Genomic DNA, 26105 nt, shown 5'->3' on the forward strand with positions numbered 1-26105 from the left:
AGGTGGTAGGGAAATATATGGACTGGTGGGGATGTGGTAGGAATATGGAGTTAGTATAGGATTAGTATAAATGGGTGGTTGATGGTCAGCACAGACTCGGTGGGCCGAAGGGCCTGTTTCAGTGCTATATCTCTAATAATAAACTGATGGCTTCAATTATCCACTGGCTGGGAATAGTCATTTTTTTTGGACCAAAAGCTTGATGCTCTAAAGTAAAATGATCTTATCTCACTGTGGGGCTTTAGGTTAACAGTTAATTAAATTTGGGACATCTTACCTGTTCCACACGAGACAGTGCATTCACTGCTTCCAATTTGCTTCCAATTGAACTCCCTCTTTTTTCTTGGTCCCTCTCCCCAGGAGTGCAACACTTCTTCTGGACTCTTTTGGTAATCTCTTGACTGCAGTTGATTTGCGTGCACTCCACCTACAAAGTTTTCCACCTCTCTTTCACGGAGAACATACACATCACCATCAACACTGTACGACAACTGACCATTAAAAGCCTCTCCTGGAACAGACAGAGAGGTTTCAAATTTTACAATGTAAGCACAAATCAAAATGCAAAGTGGTGCAGCCAAGTGAGAGTTATCAGAACCAGGAGGGAATAGCCGAATATTCTTTAGAACTGCTCCTGCTTGCCATCATAAGGTTGATGGAAGTGTGCAAATAAAATGGATTTTGGCTGCACTATGGTAGGCGAAGCTCTGAGCCAATTCCAGCCCATGGATTTTAAATGCCGTAGAATTCCTACATCCGCCTTAGTCAGATATCCCTCATATCTGTCTTCACATCCTCCTTATGGGAAAGGAGATGGAGTGATGGCTTTAATTGTGGAAAAACTGACAAAGTAACTAAAGGGCAATTCTGAGATAAACTTAAGGTTTCCTCTGCGCTTTCAGTGAAGTAACGCTTGCAGACAGGAGCAGCTCCAATGATTTATCCAGCCATAGGTGGATCCCGCAATTGGAAAATCTACAAGAAAAAAAACACCGCAAATTTAAAAGCTTACTACAAAAGGATAACAGCAAAAATATTGTCTCCATTTATTGTTCTTGTTTGAGGAACTGTGAGTGCTTCAGAGGCTGCGCTGACTGCTACTTGTGCTGGCCTAGGTGATGGCATGGAACTGCTGCCAACGACCTGACCTTGCGCTGCTTTACTCATGGCACGAATGGATGGCATCTGCTCCAGATGTATATGGTCACCTCTAATGAATCTTTAAGTGATTTGAAGCCAGCCATGACTATTTCTCGGACCCGGAACCTGGTAATCTCCAAAGCATTCATGACAGATGCTTCTCTGGTGATTATGACCTGTTACTGACATTTCCACTGCAGATACCACTAATTCTGCCATGTGATCATTCTGCAGTGTAGACAAATGTTGGTGCAGGACATTTATTAGCTACGTTTGGGGGAACTAACAACCACTATAGCCTGGTAGACTTTTGCTAGGTTTTTTGGGCCACAAACATTCTGGATACCCTAGATATATTCTTAGTGTTGTAAGCACATATCCTTCCATTGCAAATCATAGGCCCTCCCCTCAATCCCTGAATATTTTTCTGGATCACTAAGTGAAGTACCAGGTGGCCACATTCCAGAACGCATATTAGGATATCTGCAGACACACACAGATTTCCGAGGCCCAAATTCTGTGTGACATACCGCATGTTTCTTTTTTGAAATGGTGTTGAGAAGAAAGATGCTCAAAGGGTATATTTAACAAATCCATGTACAGTATGTGAGGCAGAGCAGTGCATGGTGTTTAGGGTAGAGTGGTTTATTGCACGTGATGGATAATTTTCTTTGGAGACTTTGACAGCGGCCATGCCCATAACATTTTACACTTGTTTCAATGTTTCTTTTTTTTTATCTACTATGCAATTATGGAGGCCCTAAGCTCTATATTTTCACACTAATTTGCACTATAAAGAAATATTCTAAAAGCAACATGGTCTTGGAAGGACGGACATCAGACTTTTACCTAAATGTTGACCTGCCGTATGTGATAGCGAATGGCTGCTGACAACATTGTCAGTTGGTAAAACATATTCAAACTGCACCTTGGGGTTTGCTTGTTGATATATCACCTGGAAAAAAAAATTAAGAAAAATAAAATTTTGAATCTAAATGAAAAAAAAACCTTTGATAGAACACAACATATAAATTAATTCATAAAATATTTGGAGTCTGAATTCTGATTGAATTTATCAAATCACAGTTTGGGTTACTTTCTGGTTTACACATTTGATGCTTTCTGATATTTCAACTTTGCCCTTCTTGATTTTTCAACTCTTACCCAGGTTTTACAGACGTTGTTAATAGATAACCTCTGTCTCCAGTCTTCAAAGAGGTCTTTACACATTAAATGGGCTATGTGCCGATGGGCATCAGTTCACAATTGAGACCTCAGTACAGAAACCATAGGATTCTTTCAAACTGAGATTCGGTGTCATTTAGACTAAACAAAAGCTTAAAAATTGAGCAGTGTGCAGATATCACTGGCATTATATTAACATTCTCTTCAATCACTGACATTATAATGGCCCCGATTTGGCCGTGAAAATAACAGTGAGGCTAACAGTGCTGACTGTTATTTATGATCAAATGCTACACAACCTCAGGTGAGTGCACATGCCAGGTTAAATGCAGAAATACAAAGGTTGCTGTCCGAAATGTACTGGGCCATCATTAGTTTTGCCAAAATGGTATCTCGCTGTCTGTTTAATGCATTTTAATGGTGAGGCATTTCAATGGTGAGGCAATGTAAAGTTGCTGCATTTGTGCAGTAGATACAAATTAAATTCACCACAGAAAATTCAGTTAAGTCATTTCAAGTCTATGAACCCTTTAAATGATGTGATAAGTATTAATAACTGAAAATTTAATATTACAAGGGTGGAATTTCATTCCTTCAGGTTTTAATTGTTGGAGATTTAAAACAAGATTTTTTTTACAAAGTACTTACAGGACAGAAACAGAGCTTTCAGCCCAATATGCCCATGTCAGTGCTTATGCTCCACACAAGCTTGCTTTCACCCTCCTTCATCTAACTCCATCAATTTAAAGCATATTTTTCAAAAATCTTTTTCCTTTTATTTCTGTTCTTTTCAGCTCTCAATCCAATCTTTTTTCCCTTTTTATTTCTCTTTGCCCGGATTTTGCAGTTAGTGGCGAACGAATGGCATTTGCTGCTTATCATGCTTCCAGTTGCCCACAGACGTCTTGTGGGTTTGAGTGGCAACTTAGTCACTGGGAGTCTGATACGGTGCGGCACCCTCTCCAGGGGATCTGGGAACTGTGTGAACAGGGCAAGAAATGGCATGTCTCTTCAATCAATTAGAAAAAGTAAGAAAAAATAACTTTTTAAAAACTCCAACAATGTTTGAAATCTGAAGGAATGATACTCCATGCTTGTAAAAGTTAATTTTAAGTGTTAGAAAGGCTGTTTGTCAGTGATTAAGACTTATCAGCTCTGGAAGACCAAGTGCAGCAGATGCATGGGAACACCACCACCTGCAATTTCCCATCCAAGTCACACACCATTCTGACTTGGAAATATATCACTGGTCCTTCATTGACACCAGGTCAAAATCCTGGAACTCCCTTCCTAACAGCACTGTGGGTGTACCTACACCCCATAGACTGCAGTGGTTTCAAAAGGTGACACGCCACCAGTTTCTCAAGGGCAATTAGGGATGGGAAATTAAATGTTGGCCTTGCCAGAGATGCCCACATCCCATGAATAAATAAAAGAAAAATCACTTACACTTGAATGGACAAGCCCTATCTTTTTCTAACATGATCACCGAGTAACTAGTCGTTAAGTACTGCAACATCAAGCCATATATGAATTTCAATGCCGAGTTTAACAGCGAGGTCCCAGTGTACTGCAGCTCGTACAGGAGCAGGGCAACTCAGATAGCAACTTCTGGATTTCCACATTTTACTGTGCATATGTGGACACTGCAAGTTGCTGTCTGATTTACTCCATAATAACAGTGTATAATAATGTTGAGCGCTGATTGCCTCATCCTTATTCTTACCGCAAAATCCGGGCCAATCTGAACCTAATTTGATGTTGAATTCACCCACTCTAATTTACACTTTCTTCTTAGACTTTGTGCTGTTAATTTCACGTTCCTTCAATCTTATTGTTTAAGGAGATTCACAGTGGCTTGCCCTGTTCACTCAGATCCTACATGCCCAGTAAAAGGCGCTGTGCTGTTTCCGTCTTGCACTTACAGCAACTTGCCGCACAAAATATCATGGAGTTTGAAATGGTAAGGCCAAGTCTAACAGATGCTGTTCATCTGTTTACAGCAAGTTCTGGGTCATTAACTTCCTCTCCAATCACTGACTTTATATTGGTATTCTCTTCCCATTTACTGACATGCGTTCTTCAGATGTGGGTGACGCCGGCAAGACCCAATTTATTGCTCATTCTTTAGTTTTCCTGCGGGAATTTCAGTCAACCACATAGTGTAAGACTTGGGCCATGTGCAGGCCAGACTGGTAAGGAAGGCAGTTTACTTTCCCTGAAGGACATTTGTGAACCAATTGTTTTTTTGTGTCATTTTGGCAGCACTCATGATCACTATTTTTTATTAACATTCTCACTAATCGCAAACATTATATCAACATTCTCTCCAACATTAGATTACCATTTCCTCCAATCACCAAAATTATATGAACATTATTTACAGTCACTGACATATTAACAATCTCTCCGACATTAATATTAACATGTAGTATTAACATTCTGTTCCATCACTCACATTATATTGACACTTTCTTTATGTTTCTTATTCATTTCTATTTTTCTGAGGTTCTACAACTGTTCCCTACAGTTGTTGTTGACTGGTTGCCAGGCTCTTGAAACTTTCTTTTTCTGGAGTTTTCCAATTCAAACCCCAGAGGGTTAGAGCCCTTGAGTGGCATTTCAAAGGAACTGGCCAGCTTAGATTCAAAGTTTAAACTTACGTAAACATCCAGAATTTCACTGGTTGGACCCTCAGCAATGAAAGATTCCCCTGCTGTCGTACTAATCTCATTTGGCCTCTTGTACCTGAACAATGTTCCTGCTGCTTCATATGTGCCTGGCCTATCTATGGCCCAATTTCCATTAATGATAGGTTGGCCAAAGTGACTTCTCAAAGCTGCAAATACAAACAGATACAAGGCAGTGAACATCAGTTAACAAAAGCCAAATCACTGGATAATGGCATTTGTGAATAACAGGTACAAACATTTTTAGCTAGTGCTCTTCCTAAGGTGTGTTCCATGGAGTTCTAGAGCAGAAAGTGCAAATGAGATCGAGTGAGGAAATTAACAAAAACAAGTAGGATTGCATGATTTAGAGACCATCCTTCAGAGAGAATAGGAATAAGGTAAGCACGTCCGACCAAAGGTCTCAGGGCTACTTATGCTCATGAGGCTCTGGTATTCTTGTGCTTGAAGCAAAAGTAACACAGTTCTATGTGCATTTATATTTTTTTATTCTACAAGCCTGGAGGTGTGGAAAAAATTATTTTCAACATTGTTACCTGAGTCAGAACACCAAAACCTGTTAGTATCAGCAAATTAAAATCTGTGCAAATTAATCAGAACATTCATACTGTCTTCATATATGTGGGTCCCTGATGCATGTATGTGTCTTCATGATGGACATACATGCAGTGCACAGATAAGGAAAGTTTGGACACCCTCTGTCCTTGTCTGTTTCATGTACGGGCCTATACCTACTCTGAATTGAAGCTTACACACCTCATGCCTGTACTGAATAGGTTCGTGGGCCACAGGATTAGCAATGAATATTTTCTCAAGTTACCCACTGCAGTCAGGTGCGGTATGCCACTTGTACCCTCTGATTGTTCCAGCAGGCAGGCAGGGCAGTGACAGACCATGTATATTTTGGTCCAAATTATAAATTGAGTTTATTGCACAACATAAATTTATTCATAAACAAAATAAGTCACCAGGTAAAGAGCAAAAATAAATGCAGAGCCGAATGGTTGAAATGAATGAACAGAAGATATGATGAAGGCCATACCTAGTCCAGGTAGCTTCTTACACCACAAATCAATAGCAGATCTTTCCACAGCAGACAAGAGTTTTTGAAGAAAATTTGAACTCTTTCTCAAGATCCCAGTATTCATTTTTAGTTAGTCCTATCACTTGGGTGAAGAGAAACTGAAGAACTATTTCCTTGCCATCTAAGATATTGCTTATTACTTTTGCATGAAGTGTCACAGTTTGAAATTTCTGGCTATTCTGCCACTGGGGAACCTTGATATTATATATGTTATGAATGCTGATGTTGATTTAAACTGAGTTCTCGAGGGGTTAAATTCACAGGACAGCAGGACTGGGGGATATAGATTACGATTGAGATGGGGTCTCTGAAGCATGCTTCAGACAGTGAAAGTAAATTCAGATTTTCAATGATTGCTCACACATATTCTAGTTGAGATGACTCAATTTATTTGAAACCAGCAGCGGTTGTTGTTCGGTTAATCCGGTGAAATTCCAATTTTTGGGGCTGGAATTAACAAAAGGAGAGAAATAAACACGTTCAGAGACAGTCAAGTCTATGTAAACAAAAGCTGTGAGGATGGAGTTTAGTCAGCCAGGTGAAAAAAAAGTTGTCAAAAGTTAGGATGTAGGAGAGTAATTAGAATTTATTTTGTTCAAGTCAAGCGAGGTGACCTATTTATATGGGAAGATGTAGAGCATTCATTATTTTGTAATATTAAGCCAGAAAGCCAAGGTCTGTTTAAGTACGTCACAGAGCTGCTGAATTAATTGGAGAATCCAGCCAGTGAGTTAAGCAGGCGTGACAGAATGGGGTAGATCGTTACCATGTGCGATTGTGTAAAACAAGCAACAGCGAGGTGGCTGCCCATTTTACATCTATCCCAATTTTTATTCCCATTGTCTTCAGTTCCATTGACAGTGTTCCAGACCCAACTATCTTGAGCTGCTTCATCAATAGCTTTCCCTCCATTATAAGGTCAGAAGTGAAGCTACTTGTTGATAATTGCACAGTGCCCAGCTCCAGTCACAAATCCTCAGATAATGAAGCAGTCCGTACCCGCATGTAGCAAGACCTGGACAAAATCCACACTTATGCTGATAAGTGACAAGTAACATTCACGCAACACAAGTGCCAGAGAGTAACCATCTCCACCAAGAGATTGCCATAAGAAGGTTTTTAAGCTATCAATGACATTACCATTACCAAGCCCCCATCTGCAATGCCTTGGGATTCACATTGATCAGAAACACAACTGGACCAGCCATATAAATATTGTGATTACCAGAACTGGCCAGAGACTGGATATTCAGCAATGAGTAGCTCTCCTCCTTAATCCCTAAAGTCTTTCCACTGGCTAAAAGGCACGAGTCAGGAATGAGCTGGAATACTCTTCACTTGCCTGGATGGGTGCAGTGGAAACAATACTTAAGAAGTTAAACACCATCCAGGACAAAGCCGTCTGCTGGATTGGCACCCCATTCATCACCTTAAGCATCCACCCTTCACCATCACCATACTGTGGCAGCAGTGCACACTATTTATAAGAGGTATTATGGTAAGTTGCCATGGCTACTTTGTCAATCCATGACCTCCAACATCTAGAAGGACAAAGGCAGCAGGTGCATGGGAACACCATCATCTCTAAGTTTTCGTCCAAGTACACATCGGGCTGGATTTTAAGGAGCCCTTGACACTGGGATCCACGGCGGGGTGGGGGGTAGAGGGGTGCCTGACGATGGCCCCGGATGAGGCCTGCCTCAGACCTCAACGCTGGCAGGACCCGACCCGATATTACCAATGGCGGCCCCCACCGCTCCCCGCCGTTTGGCAACGGGACTGCAATTTAAATATTTAAATAAATGAAAACACTTGAATTAATTTCACATTGTCGCCTGATGTCCCGCCGCAATCTTCCCCCGGCGCACGGCACTGCCGCGCCTTCGGATCCCTGTCCGGGGAAACAAGGTGGAACAGTTGTTGGGGGGTGGGGGGGATGGGGAAGAGGTAAGTTTATCAGTACGTTGGGGGAATGGAGTCAAATTAGCATCATGGGTGTAAGGGATGGTGGGAAGGGTTATAGGTGAAAGTTTGTGCAGTTTGGAGGGGAAAGGTCAGATGGTAAAGGTAAGTATTTTGGGAGGAAAGGGCAAATAATTAACCTAATTGTTATTGGGGGGGTTTGATGGAGGGGAAAAAGAGATGTATTTATTTATTTTCATTTAATCTTTCTTTAAATATTTAAATATGCCGGTAGGGCTACCAGCCCTTTAAAAATGGCGTCAGTGCCTGTGCACAGGCAGCTGACGCCATTGCCGGGTCGGACAGCCCGCTCCCTTCACGTGATCGGGGGGAAGGATGGGGAGGGGGGGTGTTGGCCCACCCCAGCTATTTAAATGAGCTGCCGCACTTGAAATTGCAGCAGCTCTTTGGCGCAGGGCACCATTTTTCTCAGGCTTATAAAATTCATATATCAAATAGAAGAAGTCATTATGGATTTCAAAAAGGATGATTGTACTTAACAAATTTCATAGAATTCTTAGATTAGGTACAAGACATGAGAGATGGGTAAAATGCACTGGGTGTAGTTTATATAGACATGGGGAATGTCTTTGACAAGGTACCATATGGAGAGATTGCTCGTGAAGGTTAAGGGGACTGGAATTAAGGGGGAGGATAGCAAACAAAATTAAAAATTTGTTCGAAGGGAGATTCCAAGCTAAGGGCAGTTTTTCAGAGTGGTTTAAAGTGGGTAGTCGTGTCCCACTTCTGTTCATTCCGTATATTAGTGATTTGGACATGGATCCAGAAGGAGTGGCGTTGAAATTTACTGATGACACTAAAATAGAATTTGATAGTTAATTCTTTGAAAGACTAAACAAAGCTGCAAAGGGATATTAATAAGGCAAGGGAACAGGATAAAAAGTGGCAGATGGAATTTAAAGTCAGTAAGTGTGAGATTAATATTTTGTTTAAAAGAAAAGAGCTCGTGCTGTGGAAAAGCAGAGGAATTTGGGGGTACAGGTTCACATGACATTAAAGGTAGCACCTCAAAGTTGAGACCATTAAACCTATTATTTTGTTTTATCACAAGATGTATAAAATATAAAAGTTAAGTAGTAATGATAATCCTAAATAAAACCTTAACAACATCTCAGTACTGTGTGTAATATTGGGTTCCTCAAAAGAAGAAAGATATTGAGGCTTCAAAGAAGGTACAGTGCAGATGATACAAATTGACTGCAACAGGACATAGATAGGTTAGCAGAATGGACAGACAAATGGCAGATGGAATTTAATGCAGAGAAGTGTGAGGTGATGCATTTTGTAGAATGGATAGGGAGAGGCAATATAGACCAAATGGCACAGTTCTAATGAGTGTACCGGAACAGAGGAACCGTGGGGTGGGGGGGAGGGGTGCAGGGGAGCAGGGAATTCATGTGCACAGATTTCTGAAGGTGGCTGGACATACTGAGAGAGTAGTTAGCAAAGCATATGGGGTCTTGGGCTTCATAAATAGAGGTATTGAGACAAAAGCAGGGGAAATGCCGAACCTTTATAAAGCTCTGGTTTAGGCTGTAACTGGAGTATTGTTCAGTTCTAGTCACCACACTTTAGCAAGATTGCGAAGGTCCTTGAAAGGGTGCAGGGGAGATTTACCAGAATGGTTCCAGGGATGAGGGATTTTAGCTACAAGGTTAGGTTGGAAATGCAGGGGTTGTTCTCACTGGAGCAAAGGAGATTGAATGAAGATTTGATAGAGGTGTACAAGAATATGACTGATTTCGATAAGGTAGACAAAGAAAAGCTACTCCCATTAGCTGCTGGTACAAAGGACTAAGGGACACAGATTTAAGGTTTTGGTCAAGAGATGCAGGGGGGATATGAGGAAGAACTTATTTACGCAGTGAACTCTGCCTACGAGGGTGGTAGAAGTGGAGACATTGAATAATTTCAAAACAAAATTGGATATGGACTTGAGGGAAATAAACCTGCAGGGCTACAGGGATAGAGCAGGGAGAATGGGACTAATTAGATTGCTCTACAGAGAGCTGGCATGGACTCAATGGGCCAAATGGCTCCTTCTGTGCCATAATGACTCTATGACTGTATGACTCGCGATGCACTAGGATGCTGTCTGGTATGTGGAAATACAAATACAAAAACAAACTTGGAAAATGGGGACTTTTTTGTTACAACAAATTACATAGAAGATAGAAGTGTTTAAAATGATGAAAGTATGGGACAGGGTAGATAGAGGCAGACTGTTTCCAGTAGTTGAGGGGTTTAGGAAAAGGACTCATAATCAGAGATACATGATTAAATGTAAGATAACAGAATGTTATCAGGCTGTGGGATTCACTTCCAGGGTTAGTAACTGAGGCAGAAACTATGTCAACATTTAAGATTACATTGGATAGGCAGATGAAGGAAATGGTATAAAGGGATGTGGGAATATCAAATGTGATTGGGAGTATCTGTTCACATGCAGGATAAGCACCAACACACACTGGTTGGGCTGAATGGCCTGATTCTGTGTTGCATTTTGTATGTATTTCTATGCATAACATTAAGTACTAGTGATCATGATTTCATATGAAAGTGTGTCTAATATGGCTGACTTTATACCTGTAGGATACAGGATAAGGAGAAAATCAGAAAGAAAACTGAAGGAGGAAGGAAAATGCGAGATAACTATGAACAAGCAGTGGGCAGAGTGAGATGGCTTGGCTTGTGACCCTGGCATCGGTTTAAAACTATAAGTTACAAGTTGCCTCAATCCTGGCATCAGGCTGCAGCATTATTACAGATTATGGCCAAAGCATGTGCAGTCAATACAAAAATCAGTTAAATAGTTTAAATATTCATGGAATGTGAGGTAAAATTAACAAAACATGAAAATGTTTGGAAAACTGCTGCTAAACATAACATGAGTTTAAATGACAAATGGAGTGTCAGAGAAATAGAAAGGATACTTTTGTTCATTTTGTACAGGGACACTATTTTGAAGGATCCTTGTGGCACTGCTGCAGATTTTTTCCTTTGGACAAATATTAACCAGTGCTAAATCAAACAGCTTCTTACACTCTGTCTTAACTGTTCCTTTCATCCCTATTTACCCACCACTTTCAAAGGGATGCATCATCTGCAGAGTAACTATTCCCACAGCAACAATCAGTCATCCTGCTTTAAACAGCTACATAAAACTCAAGATGTTGGTACTTTTGGGATGATATTTTCAAACGCTGTTATGTTTTTTTTAAAGCTGAGGAAGTACATACTAACAGAGAAAAAATGCAAAAGCATGCTTAGCTTTGATATCTGATATTTCAGGTAATATGCCAACTGATGATGTTACATAGGGGTTATGGAGAGAATGTGGGTAATTTTGTCTGGAGGGTTCTTGGTGTGGAATCTCGTTAGTTGGGGGCATGGATCCAAGATAGGGCTCGACATTGTAACGTGTGCGCAGCAGACCTTCATAGGACTATTCCATAATGCTACACTCCTAGCCATGACACATTCTGATAAGTGAGAATTGGCTTTTGACTGAAAACATGAAAGAAATATCTAATTTTGTAGCTCATGTATCCCAAACAAAGACATTTGCAGGATTGTTTTGGGGTTATCCCTACATTCCCAACACATTTTCCAGCTCTTCTACTGAGGTTGTGGCGAATGAGTGGGAGAACCCCTGTGGAAATTTCCCCAACCCCTGGATGAAGCCCAGACGGTTGTTCTAGTGCAGGGAGAAAGCATGAGAGGAACAGTGGAATGCAGCTTGTTTACTGCAGAAGGAAGAAAACCTGGTAACTAGTGAGAGGCACTTTCACAAGGGAGTTTGTTCCTGGAAAAACTTGCAGTCCAGTGTCTCATGTTTACAGAGTATGCACAGCAAGTAAATATATATAACCAACACTGGCATCTACCCGACAATGTGGAAAATTGCCCAGGTATGTCCTGACCACAAAAAGCAGGACAACTGCAACCTGGCCAATTACCGCCCCATCAGTCTACTCCAAATCATCAGCAAAGTGTTGGAAGGTGTCGTGCTATCAAGTGGCACTTACTCAGCAATAATCTGCTCACTGACACTCAGTTTTGGTTCTGCCAGGAACACTCAACTCCTGAGCTCATTACAACCTTGGTCCAAACATGGATAAAAGAGTTGAACTCCAGAGGTGACGTGAGAGTGACTGCCCTTGACATCAAGGCTGCATTTGACCGAGTATGTCATAGAGTCATTTACAGCACAGAAGAAGGCCATTTGATCCATCGAGTCCATGCTGGCTCTCCACGGAGCTATGCAGTCAGTCCCACTCCCCGGCTCAATCGTTGTAGCCCTGCAAGTCTGTATCTCTCAGGTTGCCATCCACCTCCCTCTTGAAGTCACTGATCATCTCCACTGTAATACAATACCAGCTACACTTACATGGTATTTCCTGCTGACTGAGATAATCAGCACTTTTCACTTAATAGCACGCTGGCAATACAGGAGGTGGTGAGTCGTGCTTCATACCTATGTATGTGCACAGAGCTCCAATATTCCTGCCCATCCCCTGGCAGTGTGAGCCAGTCGTCTGTGTGTTCTGCACTTATCTCACTACCCAGCTGGTGCCAAACTGGTGGTGGGCAAAAACATTCTTTGTACATTGGAACATTATAGGGGCTATATATATAAAAATTCAACTTCACATTTTTTAAATTAAGCAACCAGCAGGAAGAGCCAAGAAGATTCGACCAGAGGAAAAAAAAGAAGTCAAGAAAAGAAGCTGGATATAGTAATTAAATATGCCAAGCTTATATGTTAAAATTCTACAGATTGTAGTTAAGAGGAAATATCTAGGGAGGTGAGCAATTCAATAGCTTTGAGATCCTGAGAACTAATGAAATAGAGTAGGAGATTTTGTGATGACTTTAACTCAGTCAAAACTCAAGGAGGGGGGAAAATGACACATTTACAGCTTTGAAAAAATAATAGAGTACTATTACTTTAGGTCTCTGCTAAATATCTCTGACCGTATCCAGCATCAGATCACTAAAAGTTAATGATTAAACTTGCTAGTTCTATTTCATGATTATGTTTTAAAGTAATTTTTCTACAGTTGAGTTTTTGATTTAAACACAACCATCAGTTTCAATTTACTTGTGCTGGCCAGAATGATGGACAAATCATAGCTCGCTATTGCCACCAATACTGATGAATCTTTTTCTGGACTAAGATCAAAATGCTGCAGATGCTAAAAATCTGAACCAAAAGCAGAAAATGCTGAAAATATTCAAAGTCTGTCAGCAGATGTGGAGAGAGAAACAGAGCCAACGCTCCAGGTTGATGGCCGCTCAATAAGACCTGAAAGGTCACAGACCCTAAACATTAACTCTGTTTCTCTCTCCCCAAATATCAACGGACCTGCTGAATATTTCCAACATTTTCTGTTTCTCTTTCTGGACCACTGCTTTGCTTCCCAGAGCTTCAAAGTTCATTGCAACTTCATGTAAGTTTACAAACACTGGAATTGGACACTTTTTGTGCTCTGGAAGCCAGCGACATTCTTCTGATGCTCAGGTAACAAGTATCAATGCCTGACTCAGTGTTGTAAAGATGCTAGCTCACAGATCATTACGCTTCAAACATCTGAATCGTTCCAGTTCCATGGCACATTACATACCTTACAATTGAATCTTGACAGTATTGTGCACTATTCCTAACACTTGTTATTAACACCCAGTCTAATAGCGTTTTGACTTTAAAATGGCTCACTCCTGTAACACTGAGTCTTTCTTGTGAGAACTGTACTCTCCTTTCGACAATCCTGTTGATTTTGGTTTTATATTGAAATCACATGCCTATGGTCTATTGCTCCTCTCGTCAGCAGCTTCCATCACCATTAGTTTGAAGGTAGCTGCTTCTATTCTAGGCCATTTTAACTTGAAGTAAATTTTTCATTGAACTCTTCAAGCTTGTTCCACAATGCTTCACATGTCTTAATGCTCTACTGCAGAGAGAATCTAGATGTATTTCAATCTTCTAAAGCAGTTATTATGGAACAAAGCTTACATCATGTCCAAGTGTGTGCAACATAGCCTCACTGATAAGCATTATTATTTAAATAAGCATTTAAAGTTATATATTAAAATTATAATACCTTTCATTCATAAATCTTTATTCACACAAAAGAAACTTTTATTCTTCAGATATTTACACCCTTGTTGATCATTTCCTAACACATTTAAAACATACAAACATACAAATTAGGAGCAGGAGTAGGCCACTCGGCCCGTCGAGCCTGCTCTGCCATTCAATAAGTTCATGGCTGAACTGATTACTCCACATTTTCACTTACCCCCAATAATCTTCCACCTCCTTGCTTATCAAGAATCTATCTACCTCTGCCTTAAAAATATTCAAAGACTCTGCTTCCACCGCCTTTTGAGGAAGAGAGTTCCAAAGACTCACGACTCTCTGAGAGAAAACATTTCTCCTCATCTCTGCCTTAAATGGGCGACCCCTTATTTTTAAACAGTGACCCCTAGTTCTAGATTTTCCCACAAGGGAAAACATCCTTACCACATCCACCCTGTCAAGACCCCTCAGGATCTTATATGTTTCAATCAAGTCATCTCTTACTCTTCCAAAATCCAGTGGACACAAGCCGAGCCTGTCCAATCTTTCCTCGTAAGACAGCCCACCCATTCCAGCTATTAGTCTAGTAAACCTTCTCTGTACTGCCTCCAACGCATTTACATCCCTCCTTAAATAAGCAGACCAATACTGTACACAGTACTCCAGATGTGGTCTCACCAATGCTCTGTATAGCTGAAGCATAACCTCCCTACTTTTGTATTCAATTCCCCTCGCGATAAACACTAACATTCTATTAGCTTTCCTAATTACGTGCTGTACCTGCATACTTTTGCAATTCATGCACTGGGACACCTAGATTCCTCTGCATCTCTGAGCTCTGCAATCTCTCACGATTTAGATAATATGCTTCTTTATTATTCTTCCTGCCAAAGTGGACAATTTCACATTTTCCCACATTACACTCCATTTGCCAGGTCTTTGCCCACTCACTTAACCTATCTACATTCCTTTGTAGTCCCCTTCCGTCCTCTTCACAAGTTACTTTCCTACCTACCTTTGTGTCATCTGCAAATTTAGCAACCATACCTTTGGTCCCTTCATCAAAGTCATTTATATAAATTACAAAATTTGAGGCCCCAGCACAGATCCCTGTGGCTCACCACTCATTACATCTTGCCAACCAGAAAATGACCCATTTATGTTTACTTTGTGTTTTCTATTAGCTAGTCAATCTTCTATCCACGCCAATATGTTACCCCCTACACCATGAGCTTTTATTTTCTGCAATGACCTTTGATGTGGCACCTTATCAAATGCCTTCTGGAAATCTAAGTACATCCACCGGTTCCCCTTTAGCCACAGCACATGTAACTCCCTCAAAGAACTCCAATAAATTGGTTAAACATGGTTTTCCTTTCACAAAACCATGTTGACTCTGCCTGATTACCTTGAATTTTTCTAAATGCCCTGCTATAATGTCTTTAATAATAGCTTCTAACATTTTTCCGAAGACAGATGATAAGCCAACTGGCCTGTAGTTTCCTGCTTTCTGTCTCCCTCCCTTTTTGAATAATGGAGTTACATTCGCTATTTTCCAATCTAACGGAACCTTCTCTGAATTTAGGGAATTTTGGTAAATTAAAACTAATGCATCAACTATCTCACTAGCCACTTCTTTTAACACCCTAGGATGAAGTCCATCAGGATGCGGGGACTTGTCAGCCCGCAGCTCCAACAATTTGTTCAGTATCACTTCCTTGGTGATTGTAATTTTCTTGAGTTCTTCCTTCCTTTCCAGTTCCTGACTTACAGCTAATACTGGGATGTTACATGTATCCTCAATAGTGAAGATCGATGCAAAATATCTGTTCAATTCATCTGCCATCTCCTTATTATCCATTATTAATTCCCCAGACTCACCTTTTATAGGACCAATGCTCACTCTGTTAACTCTTTTCTTTTTAAAATATCGATAGAAACTCTTACTATCTGTCTTTATATTTCTAGCTAGCTTTCTCTTGTATGCTAATATTACCTTCCTTATCAATCTTTTAGTTATTCTGTCCAATCTTCTGACCTGCTTCCCATCTTTGTGCAATTATAGGCTTTTTCTTTAAGTTTGATACTATCTTTATCTATTTTAGTTAACCATGGATGGCAAGTCCCACCCTTGGAATTTTTCTTTCTCATTGAAATGTATCTATTCTGTGTATTCTGAAATATCCCCTTAAATATCTGCCACTGCATCTCTATTGACCTGTCCCTTAACCTGATTTGCCAGTTCACTTTAGCTAGCTCTGCTTTCATGTCCTCATAATTGCCCTTATTTAAGTTTAAAATACTAGTCTTGGACCTGCTCTTCTCTCCCTCAAACTGAATGTAAAATTAAATCATATCGCTGCTGCCTAGGTACGCCTTAATATGAGGTCATTAATTAATCCTATCTCATTGCACAATACCAGGTCTAGTATAGCCTGCTCTCTAGTTGGCTCCAGAACGTATTGTTCCAAGAAATTATCCCGAAAACATTCTATGTACTCCTCATCTAGGCTACCTCTGCCCATCTGATTTTTGCAGTCTATGTGTAGGTTAAAATCCTACATAATTATCACTGTACCTTTCTGACAAGCTGCCATCATTCCTTTATACCCCATCCTACAGTGTGGTTAATGTTAGGTGGCCTGTACACCACTCCCACAAGTGACTTCTTGCCTTTATGATTTCTCATCTCTACCCAAACTGCTTCTACAACCTGGTCTCCCTCTCTATTACGCTAATACCATCATTAATTAACAAAGCCACCTCTCCACCTTTTCCTAGCTTCCTGTCCTTCTTAAATGCCATGTACCCTTCAATATTCGGGTCCCAATCTATGTCGTCTTGCAGTCATGTCTCTGTAATGGCTATCAGATCGTACTTATTTATTTCTATTTGCGCTCCCAGTTCATCTGTTTTGTTTCAAATGCGACATGCATTCAGTTTTGTCCTTTAGTTTTGTTCTTTTATTTATTTTTGTAACCTCTAGCTTTATCTGTTAATTTGTACACTCTGTCACAGTCTGTTTATCATTTCCCATATTAATACCTTTCTCTCTTGCCTTGTCTCTACTCCTTGATTTACCATATCTTCCAAATTTGCTCCCTTGCCCCCACTATTCAGTTTAAAACCCTCTCTACTTCCCTAGTTATGGAGCTTGCTAGAACACCGGCCCCAGCATGGTTCAGGTGCAGACAGTTCCAACGGTACAGCCACCACTTTCCCCAGTACTGGTGCCAGTGCCTCACGAACTGGAACCCACTTCTCCCATACCAGTCTTTGAGCCGTTGGAATAATTATACTGCAGATCTACCACTGTGCACATAATGGTCCATTCAGGCCTTGAAGCCTAATGTTCAAGATCCAATTTTGAATCCAAAAAAGTAATGCTGCCTGGCATCCAAAAATCTTTATCATACTTGTTAAGTGTGACTTAGCATTTATTAAATATATTTATTATGTATGACAGCAACACAGGACAAAATCTTTTCTTTGGTGGGATAACTCATTATTGTGTTTAAGATGAAGAATTTCAAACCTGGATACTTGTGGGTGTCAGCATCAAACACACCCAAAGTCACCTGCAGCATGGGATAGAAACAAAGTAAGCTCCATCTTCTCTGCCTTAACTTCAAAAAAGTACTTCCTCCTGCACCAGATTCCGAGCCATACTGTCAACTTAATACTAAATGACAGTCAATTGAACACAGCCATTATGACTAGATTGACAATATCCAAATTAATTTTATGAGATTCTTACAACTAGAAAAGAGGAGACTTTTATTTAACAGTCATGGCTGGATGAAATGCATTTTCCCCAGAGGTTAAAAAAAAGTACACTGCACATTCTGCTGCTTAATCCCCATAACTAAATTAATTTGATTATAATGACAGATTTCCCAATATGCAGACCTTGAATTTATTCCTGCATATCAATACCATCATTACCAAAGACCTGTCAAGCCTCACTTTAGACAACAGCATTTCAACTCATGGCATCAAAGAGCCCGAGCAAAACTGGAGTCAATGGGAATCGGGGAGAAAACTCTCCACTGGTTGGAGTCATACCTAGAACAAAGGAAGATGATTGTGGTTGTTGGAGGTCAATCATCTCAGTTCCAGGCCATTACTGCAGGAGTTCCTCAGGGTAGTGTCCTAGGCCCAACTATCTTCAGCTGCTTCATCAACGACCTTCCCTCCATCATAAGGTTAGAAGTGGGGATGTTCGCTGATGGCACGATGTTCAGCACCATTCACGACTCCTCAGATACTGAAGTCCGTTCCGTATGCAGCAAGACCTGGACAACATTCATTATGCTTGGGCTGATAAGAGGCATGTTACAGTTACGCCACACAAGTGCCAGGCAATGACCATCTCCAACAAGAGAGAATCCAACCATCTCCCTTTGACAGTCAATGTATTACCATCACTGAATCCCCCACTATCAACATGCTGGGGATCACCATTGACCAGAAACTGGACCAGTCATTTAAGTACTGTGGCTACAAGAGCAGGTCAGAAGCTAGGAATTCTGTGACGAGTAACTCACCTCCTGACTCCCCATCACCAAGGCACAAGTCAGGAGTGTGGTTGAATACTCTCCACTTGCCTGGATGGGTGCAGCTCCAACAACACTGAAGAAGCTCGACACCATCCAGGACAAATCAACCAGCTTGATTGGCACCCCAGCCACAAACATTCATTCCATCCATCACCTTCAACATTCACTCACTTTACCACCAACGCATAGTGGCAGCAGTGTGTACCTTCTACAAGATGCACTACAGCAACTCACCAAGGCTCCTTTGACAGCACCTTCCAAACCCGCGACCTCTACCATTAGAAGGACAAGAGCAGCAGATGAATGGGAACACCACCACCTGCAAGATCCCCTCCAAGCCACACACCATCCTGACTTGAAAGTATATCGCCGTTCCTTCACTGCCGCTGGGTCAAAATTCTGGAACTCCCTTCCTAACAGCATTGTGGGTGTACCTACATCACATGGACTGCAGCAGTTCAAGAAGGTGGCTCACCACCACCTTCTCAAGGGCAATTAGAGATGGGCAATAAAAGCAGGCTTAGCCAGCAATGCTCACATCCCATGAAAGAATAAAAAAAATGAAATTATCTTTACTTTGCCTCCCTGGTCAATGAAATGATTGATGAGTGTTCAGAGTTTTTTTTTAAACAAACCCGTTATTTATAACAAGCCTCCAGCAAGTTGGAAATTAGAATGTTTTTCCTCCGCAGGATAGTGGAAGTAGGGAACAAGTTCCGCAGAAGGGAGTTGAGTCAACGTCAACTGATAGCTTTAAAAGGAGCTGGATTTATATGTTGAAAAGGAGAGCCAGAGAGTGATTAGCAACACTGTATGACGTTTTCTTTCAGGGAAGGAAATTAAGGGCTGATTTTCTGAGTACACTAGATTCTTGCTATGCGCTCTCAGTGGGCAGAGTTGGAACTGTATATTTAGAATATCAGCCCTTTGGTGTTCCGTAAAATAGGAGATTAACAGTGGGTGGGGGAAATGCAGGATATAATAATTAGACATGGTCTTTGGATAGAGCTAGACAAAGACAGTCCATAAAACAATATTTAGATGTGGACTCTGGGTGGAAGGAAGGTGAGAGACAAATCCATAGAATAGTAATTAGGCATTGGATGGAATTTTCCCAGTCCCGCCTTCAAACCCACCTCCGCAATCTTGCTGGAAGGGGGGTCAATGCAGCAGTGGCAGGTAGCCAATTAGTCAAATTAATTGGGGTGAATGGTGAGGACTTTGCTGGTATCCTCCCAGCATTGGAGTAGAGCCCAGCAGCTCCATGGACATCTCCTGGCAGAAGGCCATGGAGGCCTTCAAAGCCAGACACTCCATACCCCACCCACTGTGATGTCCCTACCGGCCTAGGGCCTCTTTATGTTCGGCATTTCATTCATGCTTCCAAGGGTGCCTCCATTTTGAGGTGCCCTCGTGGTCCCCTACCTGCCTCAGCAGCACCCAGTGTTTCCGGTGTGGCTGCAGCTTCAGGAACCCAACAGTTGTTCAAGGAAGCGGAGGCGGCCAATTAGGAGGCCGCATCCTGGGAGGCCATGCTGGAGGGCATACTGCAGACACCATCCACAACAAAGCAGCTCGCTTGATTGGCACCCCATTCATCACCTTAACATTCACTCCCTCCACCAACGACATACAGTGGCAGCAGTGTGTAGCATCTATAAATGCTGGCTTTGACAGCAACTCCCACCTCCCATTAATGAATTAAAAAAGGAGTTTCCCAGTGAACAGATAAAACTGAACTTCTTGGCGGTAGCTGGAAATACACAAGAGAGATATCAGCAAGAAAAAAAGAAAGGTAACATTTTGGGGCTGTTAATATTACAGGTGATGATGGACCTTCTTTATACTCCAACATTTTTTATTTTTATTTCAGATTTCCAGTATTTCTGCTTTTTTGTTGTATTGTTGCAATGGAGGTGATGTGGTGAGGGCAAGATCCCTACAGATGAAGCAACAGGAGCCATCATAAATAAAAACAAGAAATGCTGGAAATACTCAGCTGGTCTGGCAGCATCTGTGGAGAGAGAAGCATAGTTAACGTTTCAGGTCAGTGACCCTTCTTCAGGACTAGCAAATATTAGAAATGTAAAAGGAGCCATCATAAAGTTGTGTGTAACATATTTCTCAATGATATTTTTCCAGTCAATATTGAATGGAGAACTTGACTTGACACCGATTCAACCAAAGCCCAGAGCCCCAATTTTAACTGGTCAGCCTGAACCTGACAAGCATAGGTTAAGATTGGGGAAGAGTATTTACCTCCTGTTCACGCCGCATTCCCTCCAAGTATTATTTTAACTTTTGGGTTTTGGGAGGCATGTGAGGCATCAAATGTCAGGGCTGATGACATTATTTGGACCCACACGTGCTCTCAACCCCAGGCCAGGCAAGTCATAACAGTGCTGGCCCTGTGGGGCGAGCTCTGGCCAAATGAAGCCAGGGCCAGAGAAAGCATCCCCTGTCGGAGACTTCCCCTTTGCTCTCCTGACTGTGATCACTGCCCAACAATCTCAACCCTCTCCTGACGACTTACCAGAACCAGTGACCATACCCTCGGGTCCTTGGTGGTCGTGTCCTGCCAGCCAAAATTCTGCATTTATCTGACTTCCACTGGCTTCAGGTGGTCTTGGAATGTGGTGATGAGGGACGTCAGTTAAAATGGGCCTGGCCTATTGCTGGCGCGAACGTGTCTGGTTCTTGCTTGACTGTGCCCCTTCCTCCCTTCTGCAATCATGCCCTGTGTTAAAAAGGGGCTCAAGTTTCTGCACAAAATATAATTTAAAGGAACCAGAGTCTACCAGCAATTGGACAATTCCAACTAATGCCTACTGGAGATTGGTCCAGCGTTGTTAGGAAATGTGAAACCTTATTAAAGGCTAAAAATAGTCATGCTAAAATTCTCTAGGTCATTTTGGGTTTCTGTTCCTCTCCTATAGTATGATCCTCTAATTTCAGTAAGTATCAATGTTTCAGGTCAATTTTGAGTTTGTATGTTAAAGACATTCTCATAGCAGTCAGTACAAGACTGTGTCAATTATCCAACCAGTTTAATCCATGCTGCTTTAGCAGAAGGCTAAAGATGGAGCTTGTTTGCAGAGGCTGAAGTAAATAATGTATTAAAACCATAGTAAAATGTTAGCTTTGGCTTTGTAGCAGCAGTCTAGCCACTGAGGCAAAAGATTGTGGGTTCAAGCCCCACTCCAGAAGTTGAGCACATAATCTAGGCTGACAGTTCAGTGCAGTACTGAGGGAATGCTATACTATTGGAGGTGCTGTCTTTCAGATGTGGTATCAAACTGAGGCTCCCTGTGCTCTTTGAGGTGGATATAAAAAATCCCATGGCAACAGGGAAGTTCTCCAGATTTTCTGGCCAGTATTTATTGCTCAAATAAGATCATCAAAAAAGGGATTATATGGCCATTTATCTCATTACTATTTGTGTGACCTTGCTTGGTACAAATTGGCTGCCATATTTCCGACAATACAATAGAGACTGTGGGCAGGACCTTCCCTCCAGGGTGGGAAACAGAGGTCGGAATTGTTTCCGGGTGCCGAACCTGCCATCGGGGGGAAACAGTCACTCATTGTGATTTTCACAGAGGTTTCCCCTTTATTGGCTTGGAGATGGGTTCACCGTGCAATTAAGGATGGCGGGCAGGCTCTCAAAGTTGGAGGGCCAATCAGAAGTCTTCCAGCTTGAAAGGAGCTGCATTACAGGGTAAGTAAGGAAGAGGGCACTCTCTCCAACATTTTTAAATTTTAAATTAAGAAATGGATCTTGCAGCCAGGCTACCACTGTGGGGTGGGGGAGGCCTCTCTTGGAGGTGGCCTGTGGCTGTTCCTGCACCCAAAGCAGGCCGGGAGGGCCTTTCGGCCTGTCTGGAGAGCTAGTCCCCTGGCCTGCTCCAGGGAGGCCGCTTCCACACTCCTAAACTGGCACCCGCCACTTGCGACAACCTGGATGCTCACTGTATAATCCCAATTGGCCTTCTTTAATTGGCCTCAGTAGGCTCTTAATGAGCCAGGCTGGCTATCCACTGCGTGCAGCAGATAGCCCTCCACAAAAATGGCCTGGAGGCCGGATGGAGCCGGGGAACCTGCACACCCGCTGGCAGTGCTCTTTTGAGCTCTCTCCTGCCCCTGTTGGGCCCAAATTGAGCCCTGCATTTCAAAAGTACTTCATTAGCTGTGAAGCATTTTGGGTTGTTCTGAAGTCATGAAAGATGCTATATAAATGCAAGTTCTTCTTTCCAACAATTTTACTTTTTCATTCAGCCATGGATTTCAAAGAATCTGAAAACAATCCCAAAAGCAACATTATTTGGTCAGAATAGGTAAATGTGCAAAGGAAGACAGAAATAAAAAAAGTCACTGTTAAAAAGAGCTTTGTGTAGTTAAGTATTAAAGGGAGCTACAACTTACACCTAGCCTGCAAATCATTTGGAATCATACCAACAAGTGGAAAAAATTTAACCAGCAATGTTTCAAATCACAGTAAAATGCCCATGAATGGACAGTGGTGGAAAACAAAAAGTGAAATGCAAAATTAAACTTTACAGTGCAAAAAATGCACCTAAATTAAGCAACAAAAGCAAAAGACCAAAAATAGAAGTTCACTCTCAGTCAGAACTGAGGGAGTTTAAATACTTCTGTTCTGAAGGGCAGGAAGTGAGTTTGAAGTTGTGCTCATTTTTTACCGAAGTTGATTTTCAGAAGAAAACCATGGAAAGTGTGGGAAAGCTTATTTACTTCCTTTTCAAACCCTAAATGAGGCCAGTGAGCTTTAGCAGGACTAAATTCTTGAATAGTCACTGTGTACCTGGGTGTAAAAGGTGCAGCGTGCTTTCAGGGCAACAAATCTCCCCTGAGTTATTCCCTCCCCCAACAATTAAGCCACAAACTTATTAATGGAAAACCTTACTGTTAAATCACACAAAGCTAAGGTAAAAGTGATGGATTACTATGCAAAGTATACATGTGGACGGAAAGTGCGGTGGCAATGTCAAATATAAAACAACAAATACAAGCCGCCATTTGTGATGCTGAAAGATGTCGAACCAACTTTCAGGTTGAATATTTGTTAGCAACTGCACCTTCTAAAAAGAGGACTCACAGTAAAGACTCAAAGTGATCATAACCCTACCCACTCAGCAGAAACTGGATGGACGGATAGTTAAAATTGCCCTAGTTATTTAGCTGCCTTGAAACCACCAGGATTTGACAGGTTTATATTTTAACTTGTTGCCTTGAGCGGGTAGCAGGGACCTCTGCACAATGTTGGCAGTGTCCTTTTTGTCATATGCATGTCGGGTCCCGATGGCGTCAACCTGATTGAAATGTTTATGAGGAGGCCTAAACGGGAAATGGCAATGAGTTCCCTGCCAGGTCAATCCTGCATGCAAGTGAATTGAGATCAGAAAAGTCCCCAAAATTTAAAAATACTTTTTCTTTCCTTGTGAGGCCAGGAAGAAATTCTAAGTTCCCCCTGATATAATCAGCCCCTCATTCCACCCCCAATCACAGGGACCCAGGCGGATTAGTCCAGCAGCTGATCCTGTGCACTTACCTGCCAGCTTCTGTACCGCACGATGTTGCACCACTTCCCATTGAGTCCTCAACCAGAATGGGTGGTAAATCTGTCCCTGGCATTTGAACAGACCTCAGAGCTAAATCACCATGAGCCTCTTTTTTTAGCTGCAATGGGTGAGTTTTAAACTGACACCAAAACTCACTCACTGAAAAGTGGCCCCCAGTTAAAATTGGGACACAGTATAGAAGATCTACGTGATACAAAGATCTAATTGAAGGATTGGATTGTTTGCCAGGTCAACATTGGACCTCAACTGTTCAGCATGTTGCCCAGTAATCCATCCATGCAGAAAATAACATTCTGTATAGCAGCAAAAATGGAGCCTGACAGAATGAAGGACTTCAATGTCATAAAGAAAATAAATTAATAAGCAAATGTGTTACCATATGTGGCAAAAAGAATGATAAATTGCAAATGTACTTGGATCTGAGAAAGGTAATGAGGTGATTAAATAGTAGATTATAATTTTCCAACACATTAGAAATTAATGGCACTTAAGTAAAATATTTTAGTAAGTTAGATGCCTCCTATGGTTTCTGGCAAGTGAAATTGGATGAGCTAAGTTCCAAGTTATGTACGTTCAATACTCCTTATGGGAGGTACAGATGTTTACAGTTTCCCCTTGATTTTACTCCAACCCAGAAAGTGTATCACAAAGCCATTCATATTATATACTAGTACATTGCAGGATGATGACATCATAGACTGGCACCCATCCAAAGAGGAACATGATGACAGACTTTCAAAAGTAATTTAGGTTATCAGAAGAGTCAACGTGGAACTCAATAAAGACAATTGTGTATTTATAACAAATGCGAGCTGCCATTTATTGGTAATCTGATCACGAGGCAAGGCATTAAGCCAGTGAGATTAACATCTCAGCTATTGACCACATACCATGTCCACAGTTTGTAAACCCAGTAAAAACACATAAGAACTTAGTTGAGACAAAGGTCTAGTCAAACAACAATACACAGTGTGTTGAAACATAGGGGGCACAGCACACAGATGACCAAGGAATCATAGCCAGTCCAGAAAAACAGGCTGAAACAAAAGAGATGTTACCAGACAGTGTCCTTGCATATGCCAGATAAAGGAGTTGCTATGGGCACGAGATATGATTAGACTCTCAGTAGACAATGGGAGAGTGTGAGAAATGAAACGTGCTGACAAGACTCTGGCTGAATCAAATAAGGAATTATCATTATGTCATTATACCAGACCACTATGAGTAAGTAAGAGGGGTGGGTCTTGGAAACAAGATTTAACTCCTAACTGAAACTGGGGACGGCATAAGAACCCCGCGGAAGAACGCTCGAAAAGACACCCTGAGTCAAGGACTCAGAGAACAGACGGGCAGCCACAAGTCCGAGACTGATCATCTCGTGTCTTGATGGGTAGTATACTGTGAATATAGTGAGTGCTTGTACTAGATGATTAAATGTGTGAATAAAACATTGATATACCTTTCACCAGTCCGCTTTTGTGAATTCTTTAAGAGTAAGTGCAGATTAAGCACAACAAGTTCAACAAAAAAATGCCATATCTTCTAGATATAGTCAATTAACATCATCAAAGGCAATCCTTTACAAATCCATCAGGTTAAGTGAATGATACAGGGGCAAGCTATGCACAGGGGCAAGCTATGATTCAGAAGGTTATACTAAACATTGTGCTTGCTTGTGAAAATGTTAATCAGTTTGCCACATTATTAGTGTTGAAATATTCTAAATAATGCTAATTGTTCCACTGTATTGTAAAATCTTTGAAAGTTTGTCCTTTGCAAATACAA

The 26105-nt window shown here is 41.4% G+C and overlaps 1 protein-coding gene across 3 annotated transcripts in view; it reads right to left on the reverse strand.

Annotated features, from left to right (window-relative positions):
• Window positions 1–26105, reverse strand: part of LOC137376321 (thrombospondin type-1 domain-containing protein 4-like) — a 448955-nt gene that overhangs the window by 54252 nt on the left and 368598 nt on the right. For all 3 annotated transcript variants that reach the window (XM_068044644.1, XM_068044634.1, XM_068044626.1), the window contains 3 exons: window positions 4989–5164; window positions 1990–2095; window positions 278–511 (listed from right to left, as the gene is read on the reverse strand). In XM_068044644.1, coding sequence (XP_067900745.1) covers window positions 278–511; window positions 1990–2095; window positions 4989–5164 — 516 coding nt within the window. The remainder of the gene's footprint in view (window positions 1–277; window positions 512–1989; window positions 2096–4988; window positions 5165–26105) is intronic.

This window comes from Heterodontus francisci, chromosome 1, assembly GCF_036365525.1.
Source record: "Heterodontus francisci isolate sHetFra1 chromosome 1, sHetFra1.hap1, whole genome shotgun sequence".
In the NCBI taxonomy this organism is placed as follows: Eukaryota; Metazoa; Chordata; class Chondrichthyes; order Heterodontiformes; family Heterodontidae; genus Heterodontus; species Heterodontus francisci.